This window comes from Gopherus evgoodei, chromosome 3 (genome assembly GCF_007399415.2).
Source record: "Gopherus evgoodei ecotype Sinaloan lineage chromosome 3, rGopEvg1_v1.p, whole genome shotgun sequence".
Classification (NCBI taxonomy): domain Eukaryota; kingdom Metazoa; phylum Chordata; order Testudines; family Testudinidae; genus Gopherus; species Gopherus evgoodei.
Genome location: NC_044324.1, coordinates 74161907 through 74187579, shown reverse-complemented (window position 1 = coordinate 74187579; position 25673 = coordinate 74161907). Strand labels below are relative to the sequence as shown.

Sequence of the window (25673 nt, the reverse complement as noted above, 5' to 3'; positions counted from 1 at the left end):
TAATGTTCTAAATACTTCAATCAATACATCTTCTAAGATTACAGGTCCTAAAGTGACCATGAGAAATAGCTGCAATGACAACCTTGTAAAATTAAGGACATTCGAATGATCAGTACTGAACCCTAATCAAATAATTGACATTTACAGTTTCATTGACTAAAGCCACAAAATCACTTTTACTCAGATAACTTACAAAGGTGAACAGAAACCCACTTATACACTGTGTATTCTTATGCATGGTAGAATTTAAAGCTATACATATTTTATACAATATTCTATTCAATAGGATGTGCAGGAAATTATCCATGTGAGTCCTAGTATGTTAAAATTATCTCAAAGTTAGATCTTGACACCTCATGATGAAAATTTACCTCAGAGTGTAAGGTAAAAAATTAGAAGTAAAATATTTTGAGCTCTTTACTCTGATTCAGTTGAAGTGGGTTCTTCTCCATTTCTGGCTACAAGTGTGCAAGAAATCTTTGCAGCAGACTCACATTAGATTCCAACAAACCCCGGAGGTTTAAGAAAAGCATCTGACTTTGAAATGAGGTTGCAATAGTCTTCAGAGGAGAAGACAGCTTTCTGTGCTTTCGCTTGCCTCATCTTGCTCCCATTTGTGGAATCCCACCACTGATCTGCAGAAGCGAAGTCTGTGTTTGAATCTGCCAAACCAATTTGCCAACATAATCCTCATGGCTGTGCTCACTTCATTAATCTTAATGTGTGCAGTATCAATAAGATTTAAACTGACTGCTCAGAAATTACAGTGACTGAAAAACCAACTAATGGTATATGATTAAAAAAAAAAGTTAGACTTTGACTTCTCAGTCATTCATGATTTCTGAGCCAGGCATTTTAATTTACTGACACTGCATATGTTAAGATTGAGTGAAGCGAGAACAGCTATGTGGGTCATGTTGGCAAAATTCCATTCATATGTATATCTCTCCACATCCCCCACTTTTAATTTCCACTTACTGTGGATGATGTTTGTAAATATTAATAAGCTTAGTTACTTGTTTGTTATAAAAGTGACTATACTCTTTAAAAGCCAATCAATTCTTACTGAGAGCTCTTCATGTACTGAGAAAAAAATGTGATATTATATTTTTAATATTCAAAAGGTGCGTGTGTTGGGATAATGAGGAAGGGGCTTGGATCACATGAACAGTAGCTATTGGGATATTTTTCCCATTCTCTGTAACAGTTGTGGTGGCTATGGTTTGTTTTCTTAGAGAATTAAGAATCTAACAGCATTCCCATCAAGATTCAAACAACTTTGGGAAGTTCAATTTTGGGGCCTAAACTACTTCTCAGAATTACTTTAACTTCAGATTACTGCATGGAGCAGACAGTTATGTTTTAGGGGGACGTGAGAAAGTAGTATGTGATTAGATTGGAAGACACTATATAGTCCAACTCTACCGTCTATTTACTGCACATTTCTTTTGCCAAGTGAACACTTGAGCATACCTACTACTTTGTTAATATCCTCTGCTTAAGAACGTTATCCAGAACATTGCTTTATAGGCATCATTTTTATAAAAATGTAATGAAAAATATATTGAAGGTTAGAATATATGAGAGTACCCAGTTCAGGTTTGTCCAGTAAACTAATAAGAATCCGAAAAGGCTTTAGATCCTGCATCATTGTGCTCTCTTCTCCATGTCCATTAACTTGTAAGATTCCCACCATTGCCTATAAAAGCATAAACAGATCAGAAAATCAAGAAGAAAACAACACCTTCTGAAACAGGCATTATGAAAACATGCAAAAAGGGGAATTACTCACAGTGGAGGAGACCTTTTTTTCTTACCTCCCATGCAGCTCATTCTCCATACCTAGGCATTCCCCTTATTGTTGATAACATCACATTCTATTCCACAGAAGTGGAATATATTCTAATATTTGTAGAAGGGTGGGGAACACACAGTCTAGTAGCATAAATAGAGGCTTACTCAAAATTTCTTAAGAGTAATGAACAAGGGGTATAAAGTGATGATGTAGCTCAGGGGTAGGCAACCTATGGCACATGTGCCACAGGCGACACGCAAGCTGATTTTCAGTGGCACTCACACTGCCTGGGTCCTGGTCATCAGTCCAGGGGCTCTGCATTTTAATTTAATTTTAAAATTAAACTTCTTAAATATTTTGAAACCTTATTTACTTTACATACAACAATAGTTTAGTTATATATTATAGACTTATACAAGAGACCTTCTAAAAACGTTAAAATGTATTACTGGCACATGAAACCTTAAATTAGAGTGAATAAATGAAGACTCGGCACACCACTTCTGAAAGGTTGCAGATCCCTGATGTAGCTACTCGAGAAGGTAAAAAACAAAAAAAAATTAAAGACAGGGCTGAATAAAACAGTAATCTGCCTATTCAGGATGCACCTTGACTGTCAGACTATTTTCTTTAGCTCAACTGCATGGAACAAGTAGCAATAAGATCTTCACAAGGAAGGGAAAACAATGAGCTCCTATACTGAAGTACTTTATTCCATGGCACCAGAGGCAGAATAAAACTAACTAGACTCTCACAAGCTATTTAGTTTCTCTCTGCTGCTGGCACAGCAATCTGAGTAGGAGCTAGTGCATTTCTTCTACAGCTTCTAAAAAAGAGAAGAGGAGAAAGAAGGAAGAGAAAAGAGAAGACAGTGGGAACGAGACAGAAAAAAAGGTTTGATCTTTCATCTGCTAAGAGGTAAGTATCACACAGTATCTTGGAAAATCATCTACACCTGAACACAGAGGTGAGTTCTCCCCTTTATTGGGAAAAACAGGTATCCTCTACCTTGGGCATGGTTGCTAAGAAAAAATGGAACTGGATTGTATAAATATTGGCACCCTTTCTAGCATCCTGAGAGAGGGAAAAGATTAAATGGATAAAGGCATCAGTCAAGACATCCAGGTGAATGAAAGACACAGGAATGGATTTAATAACTTTATTACCTTATTACCATAACTTTATTACCTTAACAATGGGCAAGGGGTGGAATGCACCCACTCGCTCTCACAAACAGGTATCTCACTGGGCCCCTTGCGTTGCTACACTGCTTCCTCCATATAACCAATAATTCAAGGTCAACTCTCTACAGCCTCCCACTAGGATTCAGCTCACTTATGAATCATCTTGCCCTTCCCTCCACAAGAAGGGCAGAAGGTTCCCAGGGGGACCTCAGCCTTTGAAGACGTACAGTCTCCCCTTTTCACAGGAAACAGACCAGCAAAATCCCAAGTCTCATTACATCTGAGAGCTGGTCCTTTTAGCTCATATTCACAATAGACATCAGCCAAGACAAGCTGAGATGACCTAACCCTTTCTATATTAACTCCTAATGTTAGAGTTCCCATTCTTTCTTACTCCTTTTAACCTAACTGTGCCTCCAAAATGCTGTGAGGAAGGCAAAAACCCCACTGGACTCTTTCCATTGTAGCCCAATGGAAAAATTCCTTCCTGATCCCCAAAACTGGTGGTCAGTCTGACCCAGAGCAGCCTTGAAACACATCTCCATATATCTTAACTAATGGAAGAGAGGGTGAGGAATTTATCGAGGCAAGTCTGCCTCCAGATGCCCAGGAAGGCTTTAAATGGAGGCGGGAGGGTTCTGAGGCCAACTGTCTCCACCATTAGCCTCCAGTCAGCTAGCCAATAGGTAGCAGAAAAGCCTCCCTGTCCCTAGCATAGTCCTGCATGTACCAGAGACCAGAGGAAGGGCTCTCCTTTCTCCACTTGTGGGGACTGGTCATTCCCTGCTAGTCTAACCAAACTCCCTCTCCCCCACCGCTGAGACAGGGAGGGACATTTTTGTCATCTGTACAAGTGGGAAAGGGGCCTCTCCAAATCTGTTCTGTGGATAAGCAGACTTCAGTCTGCCATGCTGTCAATCAAGTATCTTCCATAACTGCTACTCTGGCTAACAGAGAGGAAGCAGTAGAGGAGAGATGGGATTAAAATACTTCCATATAATATTATTGTTTTAAAGAAGAGAGTGCTAGCCAATGTTTCACACTAAGCTTTTTACTGAAATCTAAGAGTTCTAGAATAATTATTTCTTTTACCAACAAGGATATATTACAAAAAGGCAGACCACCTAAAATTTCCTCATAAAAAGACAGAAATTACATGAATATATTGAGATGGCCAATTAGTGGACGAGGAAACCGCAATTTTTGTCAAGACAACTCTTAACAGAAAGAATATTTTTACAATAAGGTTTGTTTATAAGGATTTATACTGATGCAAAGAATAGTTTCATAATGAGTAATGTAAAAAAACCCAACATATTACTGATACCTGGACCAACATTTCCTTAGAAAAGGTATTGAAATAGTAAGTGGCATGTTCCTCAGGATTGTTCTGTCTTGTGCTTCTAGGTCCTACAATAGCACCATTATTATCAAAACCTTCAAGCAAACAAAAGACATGACAAATTAATATTTATCTTCTTATGTTTTCTTCGTCAATTTTTTAAAACAGTGGATCAACTTGCACTGTTAACTTACCAATTTGTAGTCCAAGTAATGTCGGCAAGAGAAAGACCATTTTACGTAGTTTAATAAAAGAAGCTAATTAAATGGAACAAAGTATTAAGCTGACTGCTCTGCGAGTATACTCTGGACTTTTAGTTTTCATTGAACACACTGCTAGCAGGGCCGGCTCCAGCGTTTCTGCCACCCCAAGCGGTGAAAACAAACAAACAAAAAGCTGCAATTGGCTCTACCGCCGTCACTTCACTGTTCGGCAGAAATTTGATGGCAGGTCCTTCCCTCCAAGAGGGACTGAGGGACTCACTGCCGAATTGCTGCTGAAGAGCCGGATGTGCTGCCCCTTTCCATTGGCAGCCCCAAGCACCTGCTTGCTGCGCTGGTGCCTGGAGCCAGCCCTGACTGCTAGATAGATAGTTACATTACTTTTTTACAAGAAAAATGTAGATGTCAAAAAATACAGTATGTTCTACAATATGCATCTTCAAAGTCAATGTACTGTAGCAGCAGAAACAACAATTACAAAGAACCGTAGTTAACACTATTGAACGCTGTATAGCAGATTTTAAACATCAGAGGACCACAGAGACCAAAGCCAATGAAGCTACTGTCCTAATGTTGTTATTCTAAATTATTTATACACGTAAAAGGAATATCACAGTTAACTAGTAAATCATTTACAAAAAGATTAATATGCTAAGGAAAGCAACTTGATCACTGAAAAATTATGTGAATGAAATATTTAGTTTCCTCTCTGAAAATTTAATCTTTTCTTACGGAAATTCAACATTTTCCTGATGAGCTTTTTAAAAAAAAATAAAAATAAAACACAAGCTGCTGAAAAGAACAAAATTTCTTCAGAAGTGGTTTTCATATTTTCTGCTCAAGAATGATGAAAACAGAAGTGTAACAGGTCCTCTGCCCGCCCCTCTTCCTGGGGCCCACTGGCTGCCCCAGTAAAGCACAGAGAGGCTTTACTTCTTCTTCTGCAGCACCCATGACTTTATTTACACATGTTCTCCCACTACCAGTGATACACTATATACAGAGCAGGCCTTACTGTCTCCTCTTCCACACAGAGTCTGCCCTCAGCCTGGAGACTGACCTTCCCCTGGCCATTCCCCCTTCTTTTGGCTGCCAACCAGCCTTTATAGCCCTTGAATCCTCAGGCCCACAGGTGCAGCCAGTCCTAACAGCCAGGCACCAGACTTCTCCCCAGCCCCAATCTATTTCCCCTGATTGGGGCTGGCTGAGCAGGGGCTAATTAGATGCCTTTCACCAGCACCCTGCTACAAGAAGAAAAAGTAGAAAGGATGTCATTTAGTTTCAACTAAAAATAAATTAGTATTAAGGACATCTATTGAGAGCTAACGCAGACTTAAAAATGTTTAGTAAGATTTTTGTTTCTATTTAGTTTTCATAAAACTGTGCATTATGATAGAAGAATGATGAGAAATAGCTAAAAACAGATATGTAAGTACTATACTATGAAAACTTAGGCCTAAAAGAGCCTCACCACTTAGTTAAAAGAAGAGGGTTTTAATATTTACAGTGGAATCTTCATTAGTAATATAGAGCAACACAACATCAATTAACTCAAAGAAAAAAATGATTAATAAAAACTATACATATCAATTAAATGGAAAACAGAGGTTATATAATTGTACAGAATATAGGCTATGCCTACTCATTGTGTGCTAATTCTGCAACACTTGTACATGCTGAACTATGCAGCCACTCTATTTACTGAAATCACATTGACGTCTGTGGAAATTGCACCCATGGAATAGCTGTGGAATCTGCCATCAATTATTTTAAGAAAATAGTGTGAAGTCACACCATGAGTTAGAGAAAGGCCTCTACAGGGTTAGGCCAAATGTAGCAGCATTAGGCTGATTTAAAAATGAATGCATCCCCACAACCAATCCTGTTCTGTCAACCTAAAGGGCTCTTAAAATCGACTTCTGTACTCCTCCCCAGCGGGGGGAGTAGCGCTAAAATAGACCTTGCTGGGTCGAGTTTGGGGTAGTGCGGACGCAAATCGACAGTATTGGCCTCCAGGAGCTATCCTAGAGTACTCCATTGTGACTGCTCTGGACAGCACTTTCAACTCCAATGCACTAGTCAGATACACAGGAAAAGCCCCATGAACTTTTGAATTTCATTTCCTGTTTGATCAGTGTGACGAACTCAACAGCACAGGTGACCATGCAGTCCCCCCAGTATCGTAGAGCGTAGAATGTTTCTACGCTCCCCTTTTCATCTTTGTCCCTGAGGTTATTGCAGACTAGAAGGCAAAAAAAAACGCACTCGCGATGACATGTTTTTCAAGCTCATGCAGCTCTCCCACACTGATAGGGCACAGCTTAATGCATGGAGGCATTCAGTGGCAGAGGCCAGGAAAGAATTAAGTGAGCGCATAGAGCAGAGGCAGGATGCGATGCTGAGGCTAATGGGGGAGCAAACGGACATGATGAAGTGTCTGCTGGAGCTCCAGGAAAGCCAACAAGAGCACAGACCCCCGCTGCATCCACTGTATAACCGCCTACCCTCCTCCTCCATGTTCCATAGCCTCCTCACCCAGATGCCCAAGAACGCAGCAGGGAGGGGAGGCTCCGGGCACCAAGCCACTCCACTCCAGAGAATGGCCCAAGCAACAGAAGGCTGTCATTCAAACAGTTTGATTTTTAGTGTGACTACAATAAGCAATGAGGCCTTGTCCTTCCCTCCTCCCCCATCCTACCCGGGCTACCTTATCCGTTCTCTCTCTTTTTTTTTTTAAATCACTATAGAAAGAATGCCTAGCTTCAAAATAATAGTTACTTTATTTCAAAGGGGGGAGGGTGGTTGGCTTACAGGGAATTAAAATCAACAAAGGGGACGGGTTTGCATCAAGGAGAAAGACACCCAACTGTCACACCAAAGCCTGGGCAGTCATGAAACTGGTTTTCAAAGCCTCTCTGATGCGCAGCGTGCCTTGCTGTGCTCTTCTAATCACCCTGGTGTCTAGCTGCTGAAAACTGGGTGCTAGGCGATTTGCCTCAACCTCTCACCCCACTATAAACATCTCCCCTGTACTCTCACAGATATTATGGAGCACACAGCAAACAGCAATAACAACGGGAATGTTATTTGCGCTGACGTCTGACCAACAGCGCCACCAAGCTTTTAAACGTCCGAAGGCACATTCTACCATCATACTGCACTTGCTCAGCCTATAGCTGAACTGCTCTTTACTACTGTCCAGGCTTCATGAACGGATCCCCCGAGCTCGTCACTGGGGAGCAGGAGAGCAGAGTTGCAGGGGAAGTGATTGAGCCATACAATGATGGAGGTTGCTAGGAGCTGGGCAGGGAAGACGTCCCCAGAACCCCCGGCCAAGCTACATGTACAACGAGGATGGTTACCAGTCCTACTGCACCGTCTGCTGCCAGCAGCACCCAGGAGGACCAGTACGGATCCCCCGAGCTGGTCGCTGGGAAGCAGGAGAACAGCGTTGCAGAGGAAGCAGTAGATGACGACGGTTAGCAGTCCTACTGCACCGTCTGCTGCGAAGGCAAGGAGCTGCTGCTGTGTAGCAATGCCAGCTGCTGCAGGTGCTTCTGTTTCGAATGCCTGGAAGTCCGGGTAGGGAAAGGTATGTCAGCCAAGGCAAAAGAGCAAGAGTCTTGTGAATGACACATGTAACAGGTCCAGAAGTGATAAGGGGTGTTACAGCGCCAACCGGACTGGAGCGTACAGCTGCAAGACTTCTTTACCAGCGACAAAGGACAGGAATATGATGCATCTAAAATCTAAAAAGGCTCTCACATTTCCCAGAGTCACTACCCTTGATAACAGAATGCCAATGATTGCACTGGCTACTTGGAACACAACAGCCCCCACAGCAGACTTGCCCACAACAGCAGCGGTGACTGTGAGCTGAGTGGGCTCCATGCTTGTCGTGGTATGGCATCTGCACAGGTAACCCAGGAAAAAAGACGTGAAATGATTGTCTGCCATTGCTTTCATGGAGGGAAAGGCGACTGACGACACGTACCCAAAACCATTTGTGACAATGTTTTTGCCCATCAGACACTGGGAGCTTAACCCAGAATTCCAATGGGTGGCAGAGACCGCAGGAACTGTGGGATTGCTACCCACAGTGCACGGCTCCATAAGTCAATGCTAGCTATGGTGTTGAGGACACACTCTGCCGACTTAATGCGTTTAGTGTGGACATAGGCAACTGACTGTATACAATCGATTTCTAAAAATCGACTTCTATAAAATTGACCTAATTCTGTAGTGTAGACATACCCAAAGATGCATCAAATGTTGTTCTCAACATTCTCTGTAGAAGTTTCAAGTTCTGTTTTACAGAAAAAAGGAATCGTTACTTAGATTTAACCTTAATTTGTTTGCTTGTTTTTTAAATTTATTAAATGCAATTTCCTTTTACTTGGAAAAATTAGAGAAATGATCTCCATATATAAATGTGTCTCCCTGTCTTTCTTAAAAAGACAAGAAGTAGCTCATAAAAGAGGCTTTGAACTGTGAAATAGATATGAAAATAAAGTGTTTAACAAAAGTTGGAATTTTTGATCCTCCTGCTGAATGAACCCATCTGTCAGAACATGACATGAGTTTAATCAGCAGTATTTTAAAAAACAGTCAGAAGATAAACCAATTTCTATCATGAGTAAATATTAGTTTGATTTTCAAAGATTTTTTAAAGTCATTAGAACTGACATTTTCCACAGTTCTTCATTATTCCTTTTTCTGATCAACTGGCATTATATCAAGATGAAAACTGTTACACAATGTGACGCTAAGCATCCATAATGTACCACTATTTTCACCAATGGAGACATTTTTAGCTACATGGCAGCTGCCCAAAATAGGCTAAGAAATACTAATTTAGACCACAGTACTGTATACATTTACATACCTAAAGTTAAGCACATATATCAATGTTTGTGGAATCAAGGAGTTAATATAAAATTTTACTTTTAAATATATTTCAACGTATCATTGTTCCCCTTATTCTCCTTACCCCTTCCTGCTTCAAATGTAAGTTACACTGACTTACGTCTTGTCTTAATTTAGACTGTTAGATCTCTGGGGTAGGGACCGTCTTTTAACATGTACAGCTCCCAGCACGAGTCCCATTCCTGATTAGAGCCTATGGGTCCTACACTATAAGAAAATATATAAATAATTTATATCTAGCAAGAAACATTGTTGTCATGGACTTTTTCACATGGCTGTGCTGACAAAAAGGTAATCATTTTCTTATGTCACTTTTGATAAAATCAAAATCTGCTACACACAACTTTTTCAGGGGTCTTTCTTTGCATAGTCTAATACATTGGTGGCAACTGTGCTAAACTCATAAATATAGCATGACCTTAATCAAGACTGATTTTTATTTATCAAGTCATATACGTAAGATTTCACCATTACCAGTACCTGGTATTATTTTTACCAAGTACATTCCTTTCTCTGCCATTAAACAGTTAATTATCAAATGCAGTACAAACTTACCTAGGAGCCATGCATAAAGCCTTCGGTTGAGAGACATATCTCTGCGTAGTACTACATGAAGGGCTGCTGACAAAATTCTGATCATGTCTGGGCGCGTTGCCTGAAGAAATTAGGTATATTATTGTAGTTTAACCATAGAAAGTGACATCTGTAGCTGGCTAATGGATAAGTATTCATTGGATAAAAATTATTTAATTTTCTGAGACCTCTGAATTCATAGCAGTGAAGTAGCACAAAGTTCTGAGTCTTAGGAAATCAAAAAATGAGATTACTATTTGGAACTGCCACCTATTAAAATGCTGCATGACACTGCAACCATAGTAGAAAATTGCTGCCTCTATTAACAGTCCATCACCGTACTACAATATATTTCACTTTGCTTATCAGGTGGAAGTCACTGAAGCAAACTGATTAAAATGCAATAAAAAATCCCCAGTGGATACAGTCTTAAATAATTTTCTCCTCAATGATTAGTGTTTAATAAGGTTTAATAAGCCCTAGCTTATGTGAATTTTAATAAGCCCTAGCTTATGTGAATTTTAGTGCTCATAGACTCATAGACTTTAAGGTCAGAAGGGACCATCATGATCATCTAGTCTGACCTCCTGCACAATGCAGGCCACAGAATCTTACCCATCCACTTCAATAACGAACCCCTAACCTATGTCTGAATTATTGAAGTCCTCAAAATGTGGTTTGAAGACCTCAAGCTGCAGAGAATCCTCCAGCAAGTGACCCATGCCCCATGCTGCAGAGGAAGGCGAAAAACCTCCAGGTCCTCTGCCAATCTGCCCCGGAAGAAAATTCCTTCTTGACCCCAAATATGGCAATCAGTTAAACCCTGAGCATGTGGGCAAGACTCACCAGCCAGCACCCAAGAAGGAATTCTCTGTAGTAACTCAGATCCCATCCCATCCCATCTAACATCCCACCACAGACCACTGGGCATACTTACCTGCTGATAATCAAAGATCAATTGCCACATTAATTGCCAAAATTAGGCTCTCTCATCATACCATCCCCTCCATAAACTTATCAAGCTTAGTCTTAAAGTCAGATATGTCTTTTCCTCCCACTACTCCCCTTGGAAAGCTGGTCCAGAACTTCACTCCTCTGATGGTTAGAGACCTTCGTCTAATTTCAAGTCTAAACTTCCTTGTGTCCAGTTTATATCCATTTGTTCTTGTGTCCACATTGGTACTAAGCTTAAATAATTCCTCTCCTTCCCTAATATTTATTCCTCTGATATATTTATAAAGAGCAAGAAAGGTACTACATGGATAGCTCTGACAAATAAAATTTGGGTTCCAATCAAACAAAATGTTTCAGGTCAATTCAAAATCAAGTGTTTTGCTTTTTCAATTTGTTTCAAGTTGATCACATTGTTTCGGTCAACTCAAAATTATTTTTTTTAATTTTTTTCATTTTGATTTGGCTGTTTTCAAGAGGAGGTTTTTTTACCCTTTTTGGGGATACTTTATTTTAAAAATTGGCCCCATTATAATTTGAAACACCATTTTGAAATGAAAAGTCAAAACAAATAGTTCTCAAATTTTTCTATTTTTTCCAAATTTAGACCCAAATTTGCAAATAGTTTTAGAGCATGAAAAAAATGCATATTTCTAAAAACAAATCTATTCATCTAAAAACTTTTACTCAGCTGCGGTGCCATCTAAACTCTGAAGTGGAAGGACCACCATGAGGAGTGAGGAAGTAGTTCTATCTCCAGGCATGCTCAATCAATCACTTATTTCCCTTAAAGAGGTCATCAGGAGCCAACAGGAAGGTATTTTTATTTAAAAACAAAACAAGGCAACTGTCCTTTAGGAAAGAGATTGCGGCCACAAAATCATTTTACAACAGACAGTGGTTAACTGCCAGTAAGTGCTAAATTTCAGTCACTACCAAACTGGGCTGCAGTTGTTCAAGTGATCTAGAAGGCAAAAAGTTCCTAAGGAATTGGTAATGAGAAGAATGTCTGTCTATTCATTTTTAGTTCTCCAATACTGAGGACCTGAAAACTCACAAATGAGTACATAACTTGTTTTCTACTCAATTAGAAATTGTATCAGGGAATTTCTAACAGAGCAGATCCCATCTCTAACATTAAAAAAAGTTTCTATAATAATAAATGTTTTCTCTTATATTCAGTTTGTATACAGTAAAATGTCAACATATTAAACACCATGAGCCTAAGACAGAGATCATTGTATGCCAACACACAAGTCACTTGAGAGAGGTTCTCTTATAGAGGACTATTTATTCTGATTTTGGAAAAAACCATTAATAAAGATTGACTTAATATCAGAACTTGACTGAAAAACAATCTATACATGAAGGAGTATATGGATATATATTTCTTTATTTTATATTAAAATTTTACCTGACTCATATGGAATGGAAAGCAGAAGAGTATAAGGTCTAATGTGCTCCTTTGTACTAACACACTGGAATCTTGCACTGATGTGCTTACCGCTTCCACCTGAAATAACATTGCCATTAAAAACAGACTTGTAATTAAAGTAGCATAATTTATTATATTTCAAAGAATACATACATACACCCCTTAAAAACACGTATCTGTAACAGTCCTCTTATTAAATATACTGAAGATTTCAGAAATCAAAATAACCTAGTTCAAAATTAGAGATAACGTAAACAACACAGACGCATAAAAAACCGAAATTACGAAAACATGGAAGAAAGATATAATTTGCACAATTTCTACTAACCACAGAAAGCATTTAAGCTTTGCTTAATAAACGCATGGCTTGATTTAGTTTAATCAGCAAAGTAATTCACCTATTTTTCAAAAAACAACATGAAATTTTGCTACTTATATTGAAAAGTGTAATGAATCTTCAGTACAATTTAAAAACACTAAGCAATTTTTAAAATCTAATTTATGAAATTTCATCTAACATGCATACTGTATCAGTCTAACTGGTACTAAAAATAAACAAAATGTATATACACCTCTACCTCGATATAACGCTGTCCTCGGGAGCCAAAAAATCTTACCACATTATAGGTGAAACCACATTACATTGAACTTGATTTGATCTGCCAGAGCACGCAGCCCCGCCCCCTCAGGGTGCTGCTTTACCGTGTTATATCCGAATTTGTGTTACATTGGGTGGCGTTATATCAGGGTAGAGGTGTATTTATTTCTGTAAAGATTATTTACAAAGACTGAGAAGACATCAGAAAACCTCTGGAAGCTGTATAGTTATGTAAATAAGCCTTACACTAAAGAAGTAACATATTACCATTAACTCAATGTCACTGCCAATTATATAGAGCTGATCTTCCATTGAAAGCTTCCTGTTTAGATGGGAAAGGACGTATGTGATTCCAGGTAACCGAACCGCAGGACTGGTAAGAAGACTACCCCAAAGGGCACTGTAGAATGCTGATTGGTCAACTGCACCAGCAACCTTCTCCAACAATGTGTTGGCTCTACAGCACAAGTGACAAAAGAGGTCAGTGGAACAGAGGTTGCATTAGCTCATACCTTTGGAAACTAAACATTTTCTGCTTTCCAAACATGAAATCAGGCTGTATGTACACAAGCAGCAATCAATGTAAAGTTCAATATTTAGCAAAATACTGCAGACAGAGATTCTTTGCTGCAGAAAGCAATACACTGTAATATATATTATCCTAGAAGACCTAAAACAATATAGGAAATTTCAGCATTACCCACTGGATATAGGAAAATGTATTAACACTGAAAGAGAGATGTGTCTGGCATTTATTTTAATACAAAATTTAAAAAAGAAAATACAAACCAAGACACATCCTTCACAATTTCTATATGGACAAAAGTCCAATTTCTATATGGAGTACATTCTATGGACGACTACTTTTTCACATAGGCTAGGGCAGTTTGACCCTGTTTAAAAGCTGACCCTAAATTTTTATCACAGAGAAGCTTGCTTCTATAGTAGTGCACTTGAATCTCAGCACAAAATACTTGAATCAGTGCTGACACTGAGGTATTACATCATCGGTATGTCTACACTGTACTTAAAAACCTGTAGCTGGCCCGTGCTAGCTGACTTGGGCTTGAGGGGCTCAGGCTAAGGGGCTGTTTAACTGCAGTACAGACACTGGGGCTCACACTGGAGCCTACGTTCTAGGACCCTGAGAGTGGGAGATTCTTGGGTCTCAGCCTAAAGCGCAAGCCAAAACATCTAAAGTACAATTAAACAGCCCCTTAGCCCGAGCCCCAAGAGCTAGGGTTGCCATCTTTGGCTGGATGTATACCTGGAGGTGCTACCCTGTCTTGAAGTGGTTTCTATTATATCCAGGGTTTACAGTTTGGTTCAAGGGCTATCAGCATCCCAACTACAAAAATTGTTCCAGCACCCTTCTGCCAAGAGCCTGAGTCAGCTGGCACGGGCCAGCCATGGATGCCTCACTGCATTGTAGATACACCCTAACATGCCTTGTCATTTGCAAAAATCATGACTACAACACAAAGTTGTTTTAATTTTTTCTCCCAAAACATTCTCTATTCTTCTTATGGCATAATCTACATTTTTGTGCCATTTTTCCCCACTCACTTTTGTAGTTCAACATATATACATGTCAAAGAAGCATACAGAAGCCATTCTGCAGATGACACTAAACTGGGAGGAGTGCTAGGTACACTGCAGGATAGGGACAGGATACAGAGGGACCTAGACAAATTAGAGGATTGGGCCAAAAGTAACCTGATAAGCTTCAACAATGACAAGTGCCCAGTCCTGCACTTAGGACGGAAGAATCCCACTCACTGTTACAGACTACTGAATGGCTAGGCAGCAGTTCTGCAGAAAAGGACCTAGGGGTTACAGTGGATGAGAAGCTGGATATGAGTCGACAGTGTGCCCTTGTTCCCAAGAAGGCTAATGGCATTGTGGGCTGTATAAGTAGGGGCATTGCCAGCAGATCAAGGGACGTGATCATTCCCCTCTATTCGACATTGGTGAAGCCTCATCTGAAGTACTATGTCCAGTTTTAGGTCACACACTACAAGGAGGACATGGAGAAATTGGAAAGAGTCCAGCAGAAGGCAACAAACATGATTAAGGGGCTGGAGCACATGACTTATGAGAAGAGGCTGACGGAACTGGGATTATTTAGGTTGCAGAAGAGAAGAATGAGGGGGGATTTGATAGCTGCTTTCAACTACCTGAAAGGGGGTTCCAAAGAGGATGGATTTAGACTGTTCTCAGTGGTATCAGATGACAGAACAAGGAGTAATGGTCTCAAGTTGCAGTGGGGGAGGTTTAGGTTGGATATTAGGAAAATCTATTTCACTAGGAGGGTGGTGAAGCACTGGAATGGGTTATCTAAGGAGGTGGTGGAATCTCCTTAGAGGTTTTTAAGGTAAGGCTTGACAAAGCCCTGGCTGGGATGATTTAGATGGGAACTGGTCCTGCTTTGAGCAGAGGGTTGACTAGATGGCCCCTGAGGTCCCTTCCAACCCTGATAGTCTATGATTCTATGATTGCTCTTACTGAACTTAAACTGTGAAAGTTAAGAGTTTTACAGTGTTGGGACTTCAAATATAAAGAATATGTACACTCCATACTAATAGCTCCCTACTTGGAGAGTCTGTAATACTTGCTTTGGAGTTTAGCTTGAAAAAACTAGAGAACTTTCTCCAAAAACTATGTGCACTCTCATCCTCCATACGGACAAGATCCTACCATTAGTTGCACGTAGGCTACAGTGCTTGTCAACAATATCACGGCATTCTTCCCCTCCTGTTTGTGGCTTGGACTCCCCAGACAGAAAGAGCTGCTGCTCCCCGGCGACTGCTGCAAACTTGTATTCACATATATACGTTGCACTCAGAAAGGTCAATACTATTATAGGAATTTTAGTGTGTAAACTGAAGAGAAGGTCCTATTGCTCTTGTCTGCTACACCTTGCACTTAATTTAGATTTATATTTTGGACCAAAATTAAGTGTTACATCTATTTGTTTTCAAAGTTTGTAAAGATGGTAAAACAATCATGGGGGGACCCACTAAAATGGAAGAAATACATTTTTCTAGTGCATTACATATCTCTAAAACTGTAAAATGAGTTCAATTTGGGGCCTACCTGACTTGATTTCCTTTTAATATATACCATTAATTAGTAGTTTCTCTTTCTTCTAACATAATATTTGGAATCTTTTAAAAAGATATTAACTTAATGTTCATCTCTGATGACATCATTTTCTGGATAAAACCTGTTACTTAAATATCTTTTTTTTTTAACATATCAGCAAAACTCAACAATTCATGAAATTAAAAACCAATATTTTAGTAGTATAAATATATTAGTATATCATATTCTTACCTCTCATAATACTCTGATCCCTCCTCTAAACCAGGCAGAATCCCAGTTAGTAATCCTTGCAGACCAGGTTTTAATGTTTTTCCCAAAGGAAGGTAATAAATCTCATAAAGGCTGAGTAATGCCGGTTTGACAGACATAGCAGCATTGGCAAGAAGAGGAAATAACCCTGAACTGTAAATAATAAAATACAATAATACTGTTTCAGGAAGCTATTTATGTGACACACCTAAATTAGGTCACACAAAACAGTTATAGCAGTGCCCAGCATCGTCACAAGAATATATTTTTATCTTAGTGTTTTGTATTGGCAGAGCGACACTATGGTGATGAGCACGTCCCAGGTTAATAGACTGATACAAGGCCCCTAGTTGACTTTATGCAGTCTTATCAATCTCATTTCAAGAAAAGGAGATAGAGAATTGCATGTGACTTGTAACAAGTATATAACTAGATGAAACTGAACTACTTTAGTAAGACTGGGCGGGGAGGGAGGGGGAATCTATCATTTTAACTGATCCACCTCTGGAAAATTAAATCTTAAATGCAGGATAGTAGAAAAAGAATTATAACTGAAAAAAAAAAACCCACAAGAAAAGAATCTTCAAGTCTATAAAGAAAACAGAGAAACGAATACATGGCATAATGGGAACTAATGTTTTTAATTTGAAGAAGTTAAAAAGTACAGAAAATTATTTCCCTATAATAAAAACTATGATCTTGTACTTTACAAAAACAAGACGCAGGACAAACAAAATAAATATACAAATATCACATAAAATAATTTTAAAAAACAAACAAACACAGTATCCATCGATTGCAGATATTCAGCCCACAAGTGAGTCCTCAAACTAGCAGTAACCCCATTGCTCATGTGTGAATGTTAAAAAGGGTTAAAGGAAAGTTTAATTTTATAAGCATACATTGAATGAATGTAAATGAACAGTGGGTTACTCCTATTATGAGGGTTTTTCCACATTGTGAGGGTGATAAACTAATACCCCTTCTCCATACCCCCATTCCAAAACAATAAAATCTATCTAAACAGAGCCAAACACAAGGCAGACTGCTAAAGCTATGGTTCATTCCTGGATTATGATTGCTGCCCAAATGATCAAAAACTAGGATTGCATATAAAAAAATAATCTCTTCACTGGGTTGACCCCTTTACGTTATAAGTCAGCACAGGCTGTTCTTTTATCTGATCTTTCTATAACTCACTGTCTATGTGATTTTCTACATTTGTGATGTGCAATTGCTGCTTCTATAGCTATTTCAGGAAAACAGAAGTCAGTTTTAAATCTGATGAACAAAACAGAGGTTTTCTAATTAACAAAAATACATCTTCACTGTCTGCACCAAATCTCATAAACTACTACAAACGTGTAAAAAACAGAAGAATTCTGAACACAATTTTATTTTTCAGAATCATTGAGGGCCTAATTCAAAACCCTAGATCAGACCCTGAATGAATAAATAATCAGTATATATGTTAGGAAAAATTATGTTTGAAGTCACACTGATGTAAGAGGCCCAGAGAACACCTAACAATCCCTGATGAAAAGAAAACTTTGTCAAAGCTGTGTTATTCATACATGATAGAAATGAAAATATTTTAAAAATATGAAGTTGCCTGAAGAAATTTATTTTTTCTTTCCATATATATCTATATTTATAGATATATATGGGAAAGTGCCATGTCAATCTCAACAACCAAAGAGTATCTTGTTGTGTTTCTCAAATACCCTCTTGTCTTGGTCCCCAGCTAATACTTCTTGTAGTAAGATGAAGCCCTGAAACATAAACTCTTGTGTCAGAGGCCCAGTCTGAGGCCTGAAGCCTGAACCAAAGTACTTCCAGGCACTGCTAAGCAAAAGCGGGGCTGTAAGCCAGAGGCAGGCTCCACTTACAGAAGTTGGAGAGAAGAGGGTTGCTAGAATCAGGTATATCCACACATAAATGCTAATAAGAGGAACTTGTGCCAAAATGGCATCAGAATACTCCACACAGATAACGAGGAACAGGCAGGTGCATCTTAAAGACAGGGTCAAAAGGACAACATGATGAATACATTTGTTTGAACCAACATGTAACAGGAGAAGCAGCATCCTAATGAATAAAGGGGCTGCACCTTAATATGTCAGGAGGGATGAGTAATTTGTTCTGCACCCATATAAGAATAGGTCTGGAAGTGCACATTGTCATCCAGCTTAGTGGGTAGTGGAGTGTCCTGTCACTGACTGAGCTATGTCCATTGCCAGGGGGCACATATTCGTACTATGTCCTGTAGAGTCTATCGGAAACTATTACTGTGCTTTGTTTGACAATAAACCTGGCCAGGTGCCTTTGTACCTTACTAGAGTCTGTGGTCTTCGGGGGTTTTCTTGGGGTCTGCGGTGTCAGCTATTTACGCAAGGCTGGGGCAGCACATAGAGGGAACACGCATGCAGCTGACTGTTATCATCATCAAACAAGGGCAGAGCACCACACCAGTAGCTACTGACAACACTTCTCTCTAAAAGTTACTGCTTGTCCTTCAAGTACTTGATCCTTAGGCCACGTCCAGACTAGGAATTAAAATCGATTTTAGATACGCAACTTCAGCTACGAGAATAACGTAGCTGAAGTCGAATTTCTAAAATCGAGGTACTCACCAGTCTGGACGGCGCTCCATCGATGTCCGCGGCTCTCCGTGTCGATTCCGGAACTCCGTTCGGATTGATGGAGTTCCGGAATCGATGTAAGCGCGCTCGGGGATCGATACACCGCGTCCAGACTAGACGCGATATATCGATCCCCGAGCAATCGATTTTAACCCGCCGATGCCGCGGGTTAGTCTGGACGAGGGCTTAGATGGCATATGCCACCTTTAAAGGAGATGCTCAGCACCTTGGAGCCTGTCGTCCTACACCAAGCATCAGCAGAGATGTTTTTGGTTAAATTACAGGATATTGTATTTATCGTCAGCCTGTAACTTGTCATATTGCAAGATGCTGCAGCTAAGTGGCTCACTTTGCTCCAGTATATATTGTCCATCTGCATAGAATCTTTAAAAACATGTTTAAAATATGAAACTGAAAAAGTCTTCTAAACTACATTAGATGAACTAAAAATCTCAAAGTTAATGACATTTTTAACTATTTTTACCTGTACAGGAAAAGATCTTTAGCCAGACGCTTGGGTCCAATGATTTTGAAGATAATCTCATATGTTTCAAGTGCCTTCCGATGAACCCCACCTGGCAAGGCTGGATGAAGGCATTGCGCTAGACGCTTGCCTATTGTCAACTTTTTAGGTACTACTTGGTACTTTGCATTGTTTTGTAAAACCTGCCAAGAAAAATTTAAATCAATTAAAAATATCCCACTTGGGAGACATAATATTTTTCCACGACCCAAACAAAACTGTCCCACATTTCAATTTTAATAAATTGTTCTACTGTCTTCTACCCTGAGGCCTACTCTGTGCCTGTCATAAGTGAAATTGAGTAAACAGGTGCAATTTCACTTACATCAGGGCCCAAATTAAAGTTTGTCTATTCTATTTTATTCAGGTTTTTATGGCACATGTATCACTGTGGTATTTCAGGACAGAAATTAAAACTCTCCAGCTGCCTATGCAGGTTGCCAGCAGAAAGTCACCAGAAAAAGGCTCTTTGTGATCCCTTTTAAAATTATTCCAGGCAAAAATCATGAGCTGCTGTTTAAGAAGCATAGATTGATGCAGAGTGCAAAACAAAAAACTGTAGAACTGACATAACTGAATTCACAGTTACCTTTGATATTGGAATACAGAATTGCATTTTAATTTTTGGATGTTTTTGTTAATAATACATCGTTATTTAGTGTAAGAATGTACTGAGAATACCATAACCAACATTAAAAAATAAAGCTAAAGCTTTTTTATACAAATTGACTATTCTGTAATCCTCATCAACCATAGCAGTGCTCTCAAATTTTGAATATTCTACAGCACATAGTGAGCAAAATAGAAGTGCTTCAGACCAGTTAGTTTGAGGCTCCAATCCTTTACGGAGTTCCACTGACTTGTGACCACACATGGAACCCAACAGTGTTCAATGAGGCTCCATGGGAGCACATGGGGCTGTCCAATGGAGCTTCTTGCAGGATCAGGGCCTATGTTTGTGCAGTGCCACATAAGTACACTGAGGTATTACATATTTTTATCTTGATGACTAATTGACAGAGCAATAACAATGTTCAGAGTCCAATCCTGTATCCTGGCCTCATCCAAAACTCTCACTGGTAGTTTTGGGGCATGAGAAATATAGGGTTGGTCCAATAATGTAAATTAAATTATTAATGTTGCTAAAAAGTTTAGAAGTGATGAGATTAAATATAAACAAAGCTACACCAGTTTAAAAGAGAAAGGGAGTGAAGAATTTTCAGTGTGCTCCTGTGAAAAATGTGGTGCTCTCGCTCTCTCATTTATCTTAGTAATAGTTTCTACTGAAAAAATCACTAGAAACATGGATAAAAATTTTGTAACCAGTTTTCTGGTCCCAGACTACCCACAGAGTAAGCAGCAAACATTACATCTTTTGCCTGTAAGCTTTATATATATAAATCAGTTGCAAATTATGAAATATTTCATATTCCATACTAAATTATTTCAAGGGATTTAACTTGTATGTATTTCCTAATGAAAATTAACTACTAATTGGACTGAACCTTGCTTCCCATTATAAACCCAATTTCTAGCTGCACTATCCTACCCCTTGCCTTGGAATTTCATATACTTGATATTAGCCCATGGTAAAACTTGTGATTTTGTAGTTCAAATTTGGAGCAAATTAGAAAAGACTTTTGGAAATATTATGATTCAGAAACTGAACTGGTTTTTGGTTTTTTGTTTTTTAAATATTTTCCTAATATTTTTTGGTTCATGAGAGCACCAAAAATGCTTGTACAAGAGACTTCAAATTTGTTTTAATCTGTTGGTTTTGGCAAGGATTGTGTCTTTAGCTGTTTTATTTGGAGATGAATTGTTACACAATTAGTTTAATAAACACACACTTTGTAAATTCCTTCCAGACTTGATCAGTACAGCCAAGATGGAAGGAGACAAGTATGTGTTGAAGAGTAACAGGCAGAGAACAAAATGGGGCTACTGTGCGGAGTGATTGACCATCTTGTCAGGTTGGAAGCATGAGAGAGGTCAGCATAAAGGCAAGGATATCAAAGAGGACAGAAAGAGCCCTTCCTAGTGTACTATAGCTTTCTCTTTATAATTAGAGGAATTATAATAAGATATACCTATCTCCTAGAACTAGAAAGGACCTTGAAAGGTCATCGAGTCCAGCTCCCTTCCTTCACTAGCAGGACCAAGTACTGATTTTTGCCCTAGATTCCTAAGTGCCCGCTCCCCGCCCTGGATTGAACTCACAACCCTGGGCCCAGCAGGCCAATGCTCAAACCACTGAGGTATCCCTCCCTCTTGTGGAGGTGGTGGGGGAACTATAGGGATGATCTCAGGAATGAAGAAAGAAGAAACAGGATTCTGAAAAAAAATCAAGAAAAAGTGGTGTTCATCCTCAAAAAGCTTGTTAGCACCTCCAAAATTTCTGTTCATTAAGCAATTTAACTTATGTGGAGGTTAACCTGCTAAGCTATTTTTCCAACAGTTAAATAATATTTTAGATTTAAGACTGTTAAAACCTTATCTTTTTATGTTATAGTCAGGAATCAATCCTCAAAGCTTTGTTCTCCCATACATTTGCTGCCTCTTCTGAAGTGTGCTACTGTCATACCTTGTTTAGCTTTCCAAGCGCTGATATCAAATCTGCCCATTCACTGGAGTATTCAAAGTTCTTCAGTGCTTTGTCAACTGCTGCTACATAGTTTCTATATTTGGAGTCACTCAGTAGCTCCACCTCCTCCGTGTTCATCCTCCCACAGAGTCCCCACTAGATACCAGCTTGCAATTCATGTAAAATCATTAGCTGTAAAAAAGTGAACATTTTTTTCAAAAGTTTCATAATATTAAAATAATTGTAGATACAAAATTTCATGCAAAGAGCTTGTGATCCTCATAGATGGAGATCTCGTCCCTGTACAAAGTTTTACAGATATGTAAGAATAAAGTTAGGCTTACTAATTAGGACAATCTGTGTATTGTGTACAAAATATTATTTTGCACAGATATTAAATGTGTTTCCTGAAAGGAGTTTGTGTTCACTCTGTCATCTTGAATAATCCAGTCATGTTAATTATTCAAAGATTTTCATACAAAAAAAATTCCTCAGGCTTATAATTCTAAATGAAGGAACAAGTTTGAAAGCTTTCTACTCATGACAGCCAGCAGTTAAAAAAATGCTACACACCGTAATTTCAAACCAATGAATGCACAACTGTACATTATGTAATAAAATAATATTTCTGAATTTTGTTTTTTCTTTCTGAGCCATCATTGGAACAATTTGTCATCATGCTTTCCATGAAGTAACCAATCTTTCTGAATCACCCCTGTGCAAAGAAAAAAAAAAGAAGGACATATGTATGCAACACAGTTGCATAGTTCTCAGAACTAGCATTGGGCATTAACATTTACTTACTGCACATTTGGTGTTCCAATTTAATGACATATTTTGTCACGATCTGCAGCCATATACCATACCATACTATACTTTTAAAAGGGATTACTATATACTGTTTTGTATAAAGTAAGTCTACGAACACAGGTACAACTTTAATAGTATTTTGTAATCAGAGGTTTTAGCAGTATGTTGCAGTGGTCTACACTGAACTCAGTGGGATTCTCTGATTACAACAATGTGGTGACACACCATCACAGGACCTCTCTTGTGTATCCATATTTTAGTTTTACTTAATCTTCTTCTTTTTTTTTCTTTCCTCCTCCACTGCTCCTTTGGTACCATCCACAAACCCTCTGGGAATTACAACTTATATTTGTGTACTTCTACTGGCTTTTGTCATAGTCTTTTCTGTTTGACTGCTCATAAAACACACACAAAGCCTTAAGGTTTCTAAATTCCTGCAAATTAGATAAATGTAATTACATAATAGACTTCACATCCAACAAATGCAGTTTTCGGTCTTGGGTAAGAGCAAAGAATGGGAAGGACAATGAGTTGGCTGACGTGTAACTCCACGTTCAATTTCAGGATGAAGTCCAGCAGACAGCAAAAAAACACCTAAATCAAGTGGAAAACTGAAGATGAGGAGTAAAAATAAGAGAATTCCATTCACCACCTGGCCTAGCAGATGTGATTGCAACTAAAAAAGCCACTTTGAAAGACAGCTCCTATTAAGCTTCTATTGTGAAGTAATAGAGGGAGTTACTGGGGAGTGTATTACAGTAAAGTAAAGGCCTCTGAAATAACTGAAAGCAGAAAAGTCAATGTAGAGGTGGAAAGCAATATCCCAAGATCTAAAGATGAAGAAGACAACAAAGGTGTAGATCCTTGGAAATTGTTACAGGGAAGTCAAAAACATTCTGAAGGACTCAGAAAAGGAATGCTTCTTGAATTATACTATCTAATAAATGTCTTTTTATTGTCCAAGATGTGTAACATAAAATGTGGAAAATTTTCTGCCATTCACTAGGCACTTAGCAATCTCAGTAAGAAACCCTATTCTATGGAACTCTATTCCATAAACTTCAATACAGTTACCTGAGGTGCTGTAGGTAACTGAAGAAAACAAAGCCATAGGGCAGATAATCTCACAGTTTGGGATACATATAGGGAGATTAATCACTATGCTCATCAAGCCAGAAAAACATGAGTGGTGAGCCCACTCAAAAGCAAGCAATATCGTCACCTCTGTCTCAGCCTACTTTTCTCAGCTCTTTCAGTAACTGGGGGAAAAGGAGAAAGTTGTACCTTCAAGTTTCCATTATAATACTCAGTGAAGACACACCTAAACAGGGCATTGGGTTTCAACAGCTGAACCAAGTGAACTTAGCAGATACAGTCAAGATGAGCCATTCAATTTTGCCAAGGCGTTTGAGATCACCAGATTTGATCTCAGCTAGTCTTCTCAGGATTTCTTCTTTCACTGCAGTTAGGAGATAGCTTGTCACTCAAATACCCAGGAGAAAGGCAAGATTGGTGACAATGAGAAATCCTTCAGGCATTGCCCCATTCCCCCAAGAACCCTGGAGAAAGGTGGAAGACTCCAGTATTGACTTCTGATATTAGGCCAATGGGACCATAAAAATAAACAAACAAATACCTAGATGAATAACTCCTTGTTCTGTCTTCAACACACTCCCTCCACCTGTCTTTTCTTCCCCAGGATCACGGGAATACTTGGTTATTCATTTCCTTGTCCTCCTTTTGTGAGTCTCTTCCCCACCCCCTTTTTTTCTTTTCTTTCTTATCCCTATAAAATAAAACAGGAATGAGAACTAACGGAAGAAGGAAGGAAAGAAAGAAAACAGACATATGCTTCTAGATACAAGGAGGCAAACAAACTGGAAGGAAGGGACATCGGACAGATGGGGTCTATATATAAAGGCTGGATTCACAAATCTTTTGCATTCTTGCTGCCTGGTGGATGGAACAATAATGACGATTGTCCTTTATTTTCTCTGTGTCAGGACAGAAGAGGAAAGTATGATACAAATGTTTAATGAAGCATATATGCTCAATGAGTGTGCCAATTTATGCATTCTGGGATTTCCCACTGAAGTTAAGGGCTTGAATTCTATTACTTTTATTAAATTTTGTTTAACAATCTTTGCTTTGAAATAAATGCAAAAAAAGATCCATTTTACGCAGAGAACAAAGTCCCAGGGATACAATGACTGTCAATCTTTGATCTCCAAGAATGAAATAAAATATTAACAACAGTAAAAGAGAAGAAAGAATAAACATACAAAAGCAGCAGGATTCTTAAGAGGAAAGAACTGACATAATGAATAAATGCTTCTTAGGTTAAAAATATTTCAGCATCTCTTCTTTATCCAGCTACACATTATGTACGAAAAAGCCACTTATATTCTGGTGAGGAGAGAGACTTCCCTTCCAGGCTCCCACCCACCAACTCACAAATGTTTGTGTAAAAGAGTAAGAGCCCAGAATATGGACTCTTATTTAGAAACAGAGGATCAGGACTATTATATGTTACTTAAAGAACAATGTGTCTGTTTTCCTGGAGACCTTAATCCTGACTGAGGGTATGTCTACACTACGGGATTATTTTGATTTTACATAAACTGGTTTTGTAAAACAGATTGTATAAAGTCAAGTGCACGCGGCCACACTAAACACATTAATTCGGCGGTGTGCGTACATGTACCGAGGCTAGCGTCGATTTCCGGAGCGTTGCA

General features: G+C 38.9%; 1 protein-coding gene across 2 annotated transcripts; it reads right to left on the bottom strand.

The window, feature by feature from the left end:
- LOC115648352 (protein dopey-1-like) lies at positions 1-25673 on the bottom strand. Of its 2 annotated transcripts, XM_030555815.1 has the most exons (11): positions 25637-25673; positions 24575-24724; positions 22129-22320; positions 19506-19687; positions 16362-16532; positions 13293-13482; positions 12407-12505; positions 10024-10123; positions 4307-4416; positions 1591-1699; positions 1-82 (listed from the first exon to the last, which is right to left on the bottom strand). In XM_030555815.1, the coding sequence occupies exons 3-11, from the start codon at positions 22264-22266 to the stop codon at positions 48-50; spliced, it is 1134 nt and encodes a 377-aa protein (XP_030411675.1). In that variant the 5' UTR covers positions 22267-22320; positions 24575-24724; positions 25637-25673; the 3' UTR covers positions 1-47. The 2 variants fall into 2 exon arrangements, with proteins under 2 accessions (XP_030411675.1, XP_030411676.1); XM_030555816.1 differs by lacking the exons at positions 1-82; positions 1591-1699 and adding an exon at positions 8797-8848 and having other exon boundaries at positions 4334-4416.

Coding starts and splice junctions, on each gene's coding strand:
- LOC115648352 (XM_030555815.1), bottom strand. CDS start 22,266: ATGAACACGGAGGAGGTGGAGCTACTGAGTGACTCCAAATATAGAAAC. Junction 16,533..19,505: donor AAAGATCTTTTCCTGTACAG/GTAAAAATAGTT, acceptor TATTATTTACAG/TTCAGGGTTATTTCCTCTTC. Junction 1,700..4,306: donor CTAAGGAAATGTTGGTCCAG/GTATCAGTAATA, acceptor ATGCTTTTATAG/GCAATGGTGGGAATCTTACA.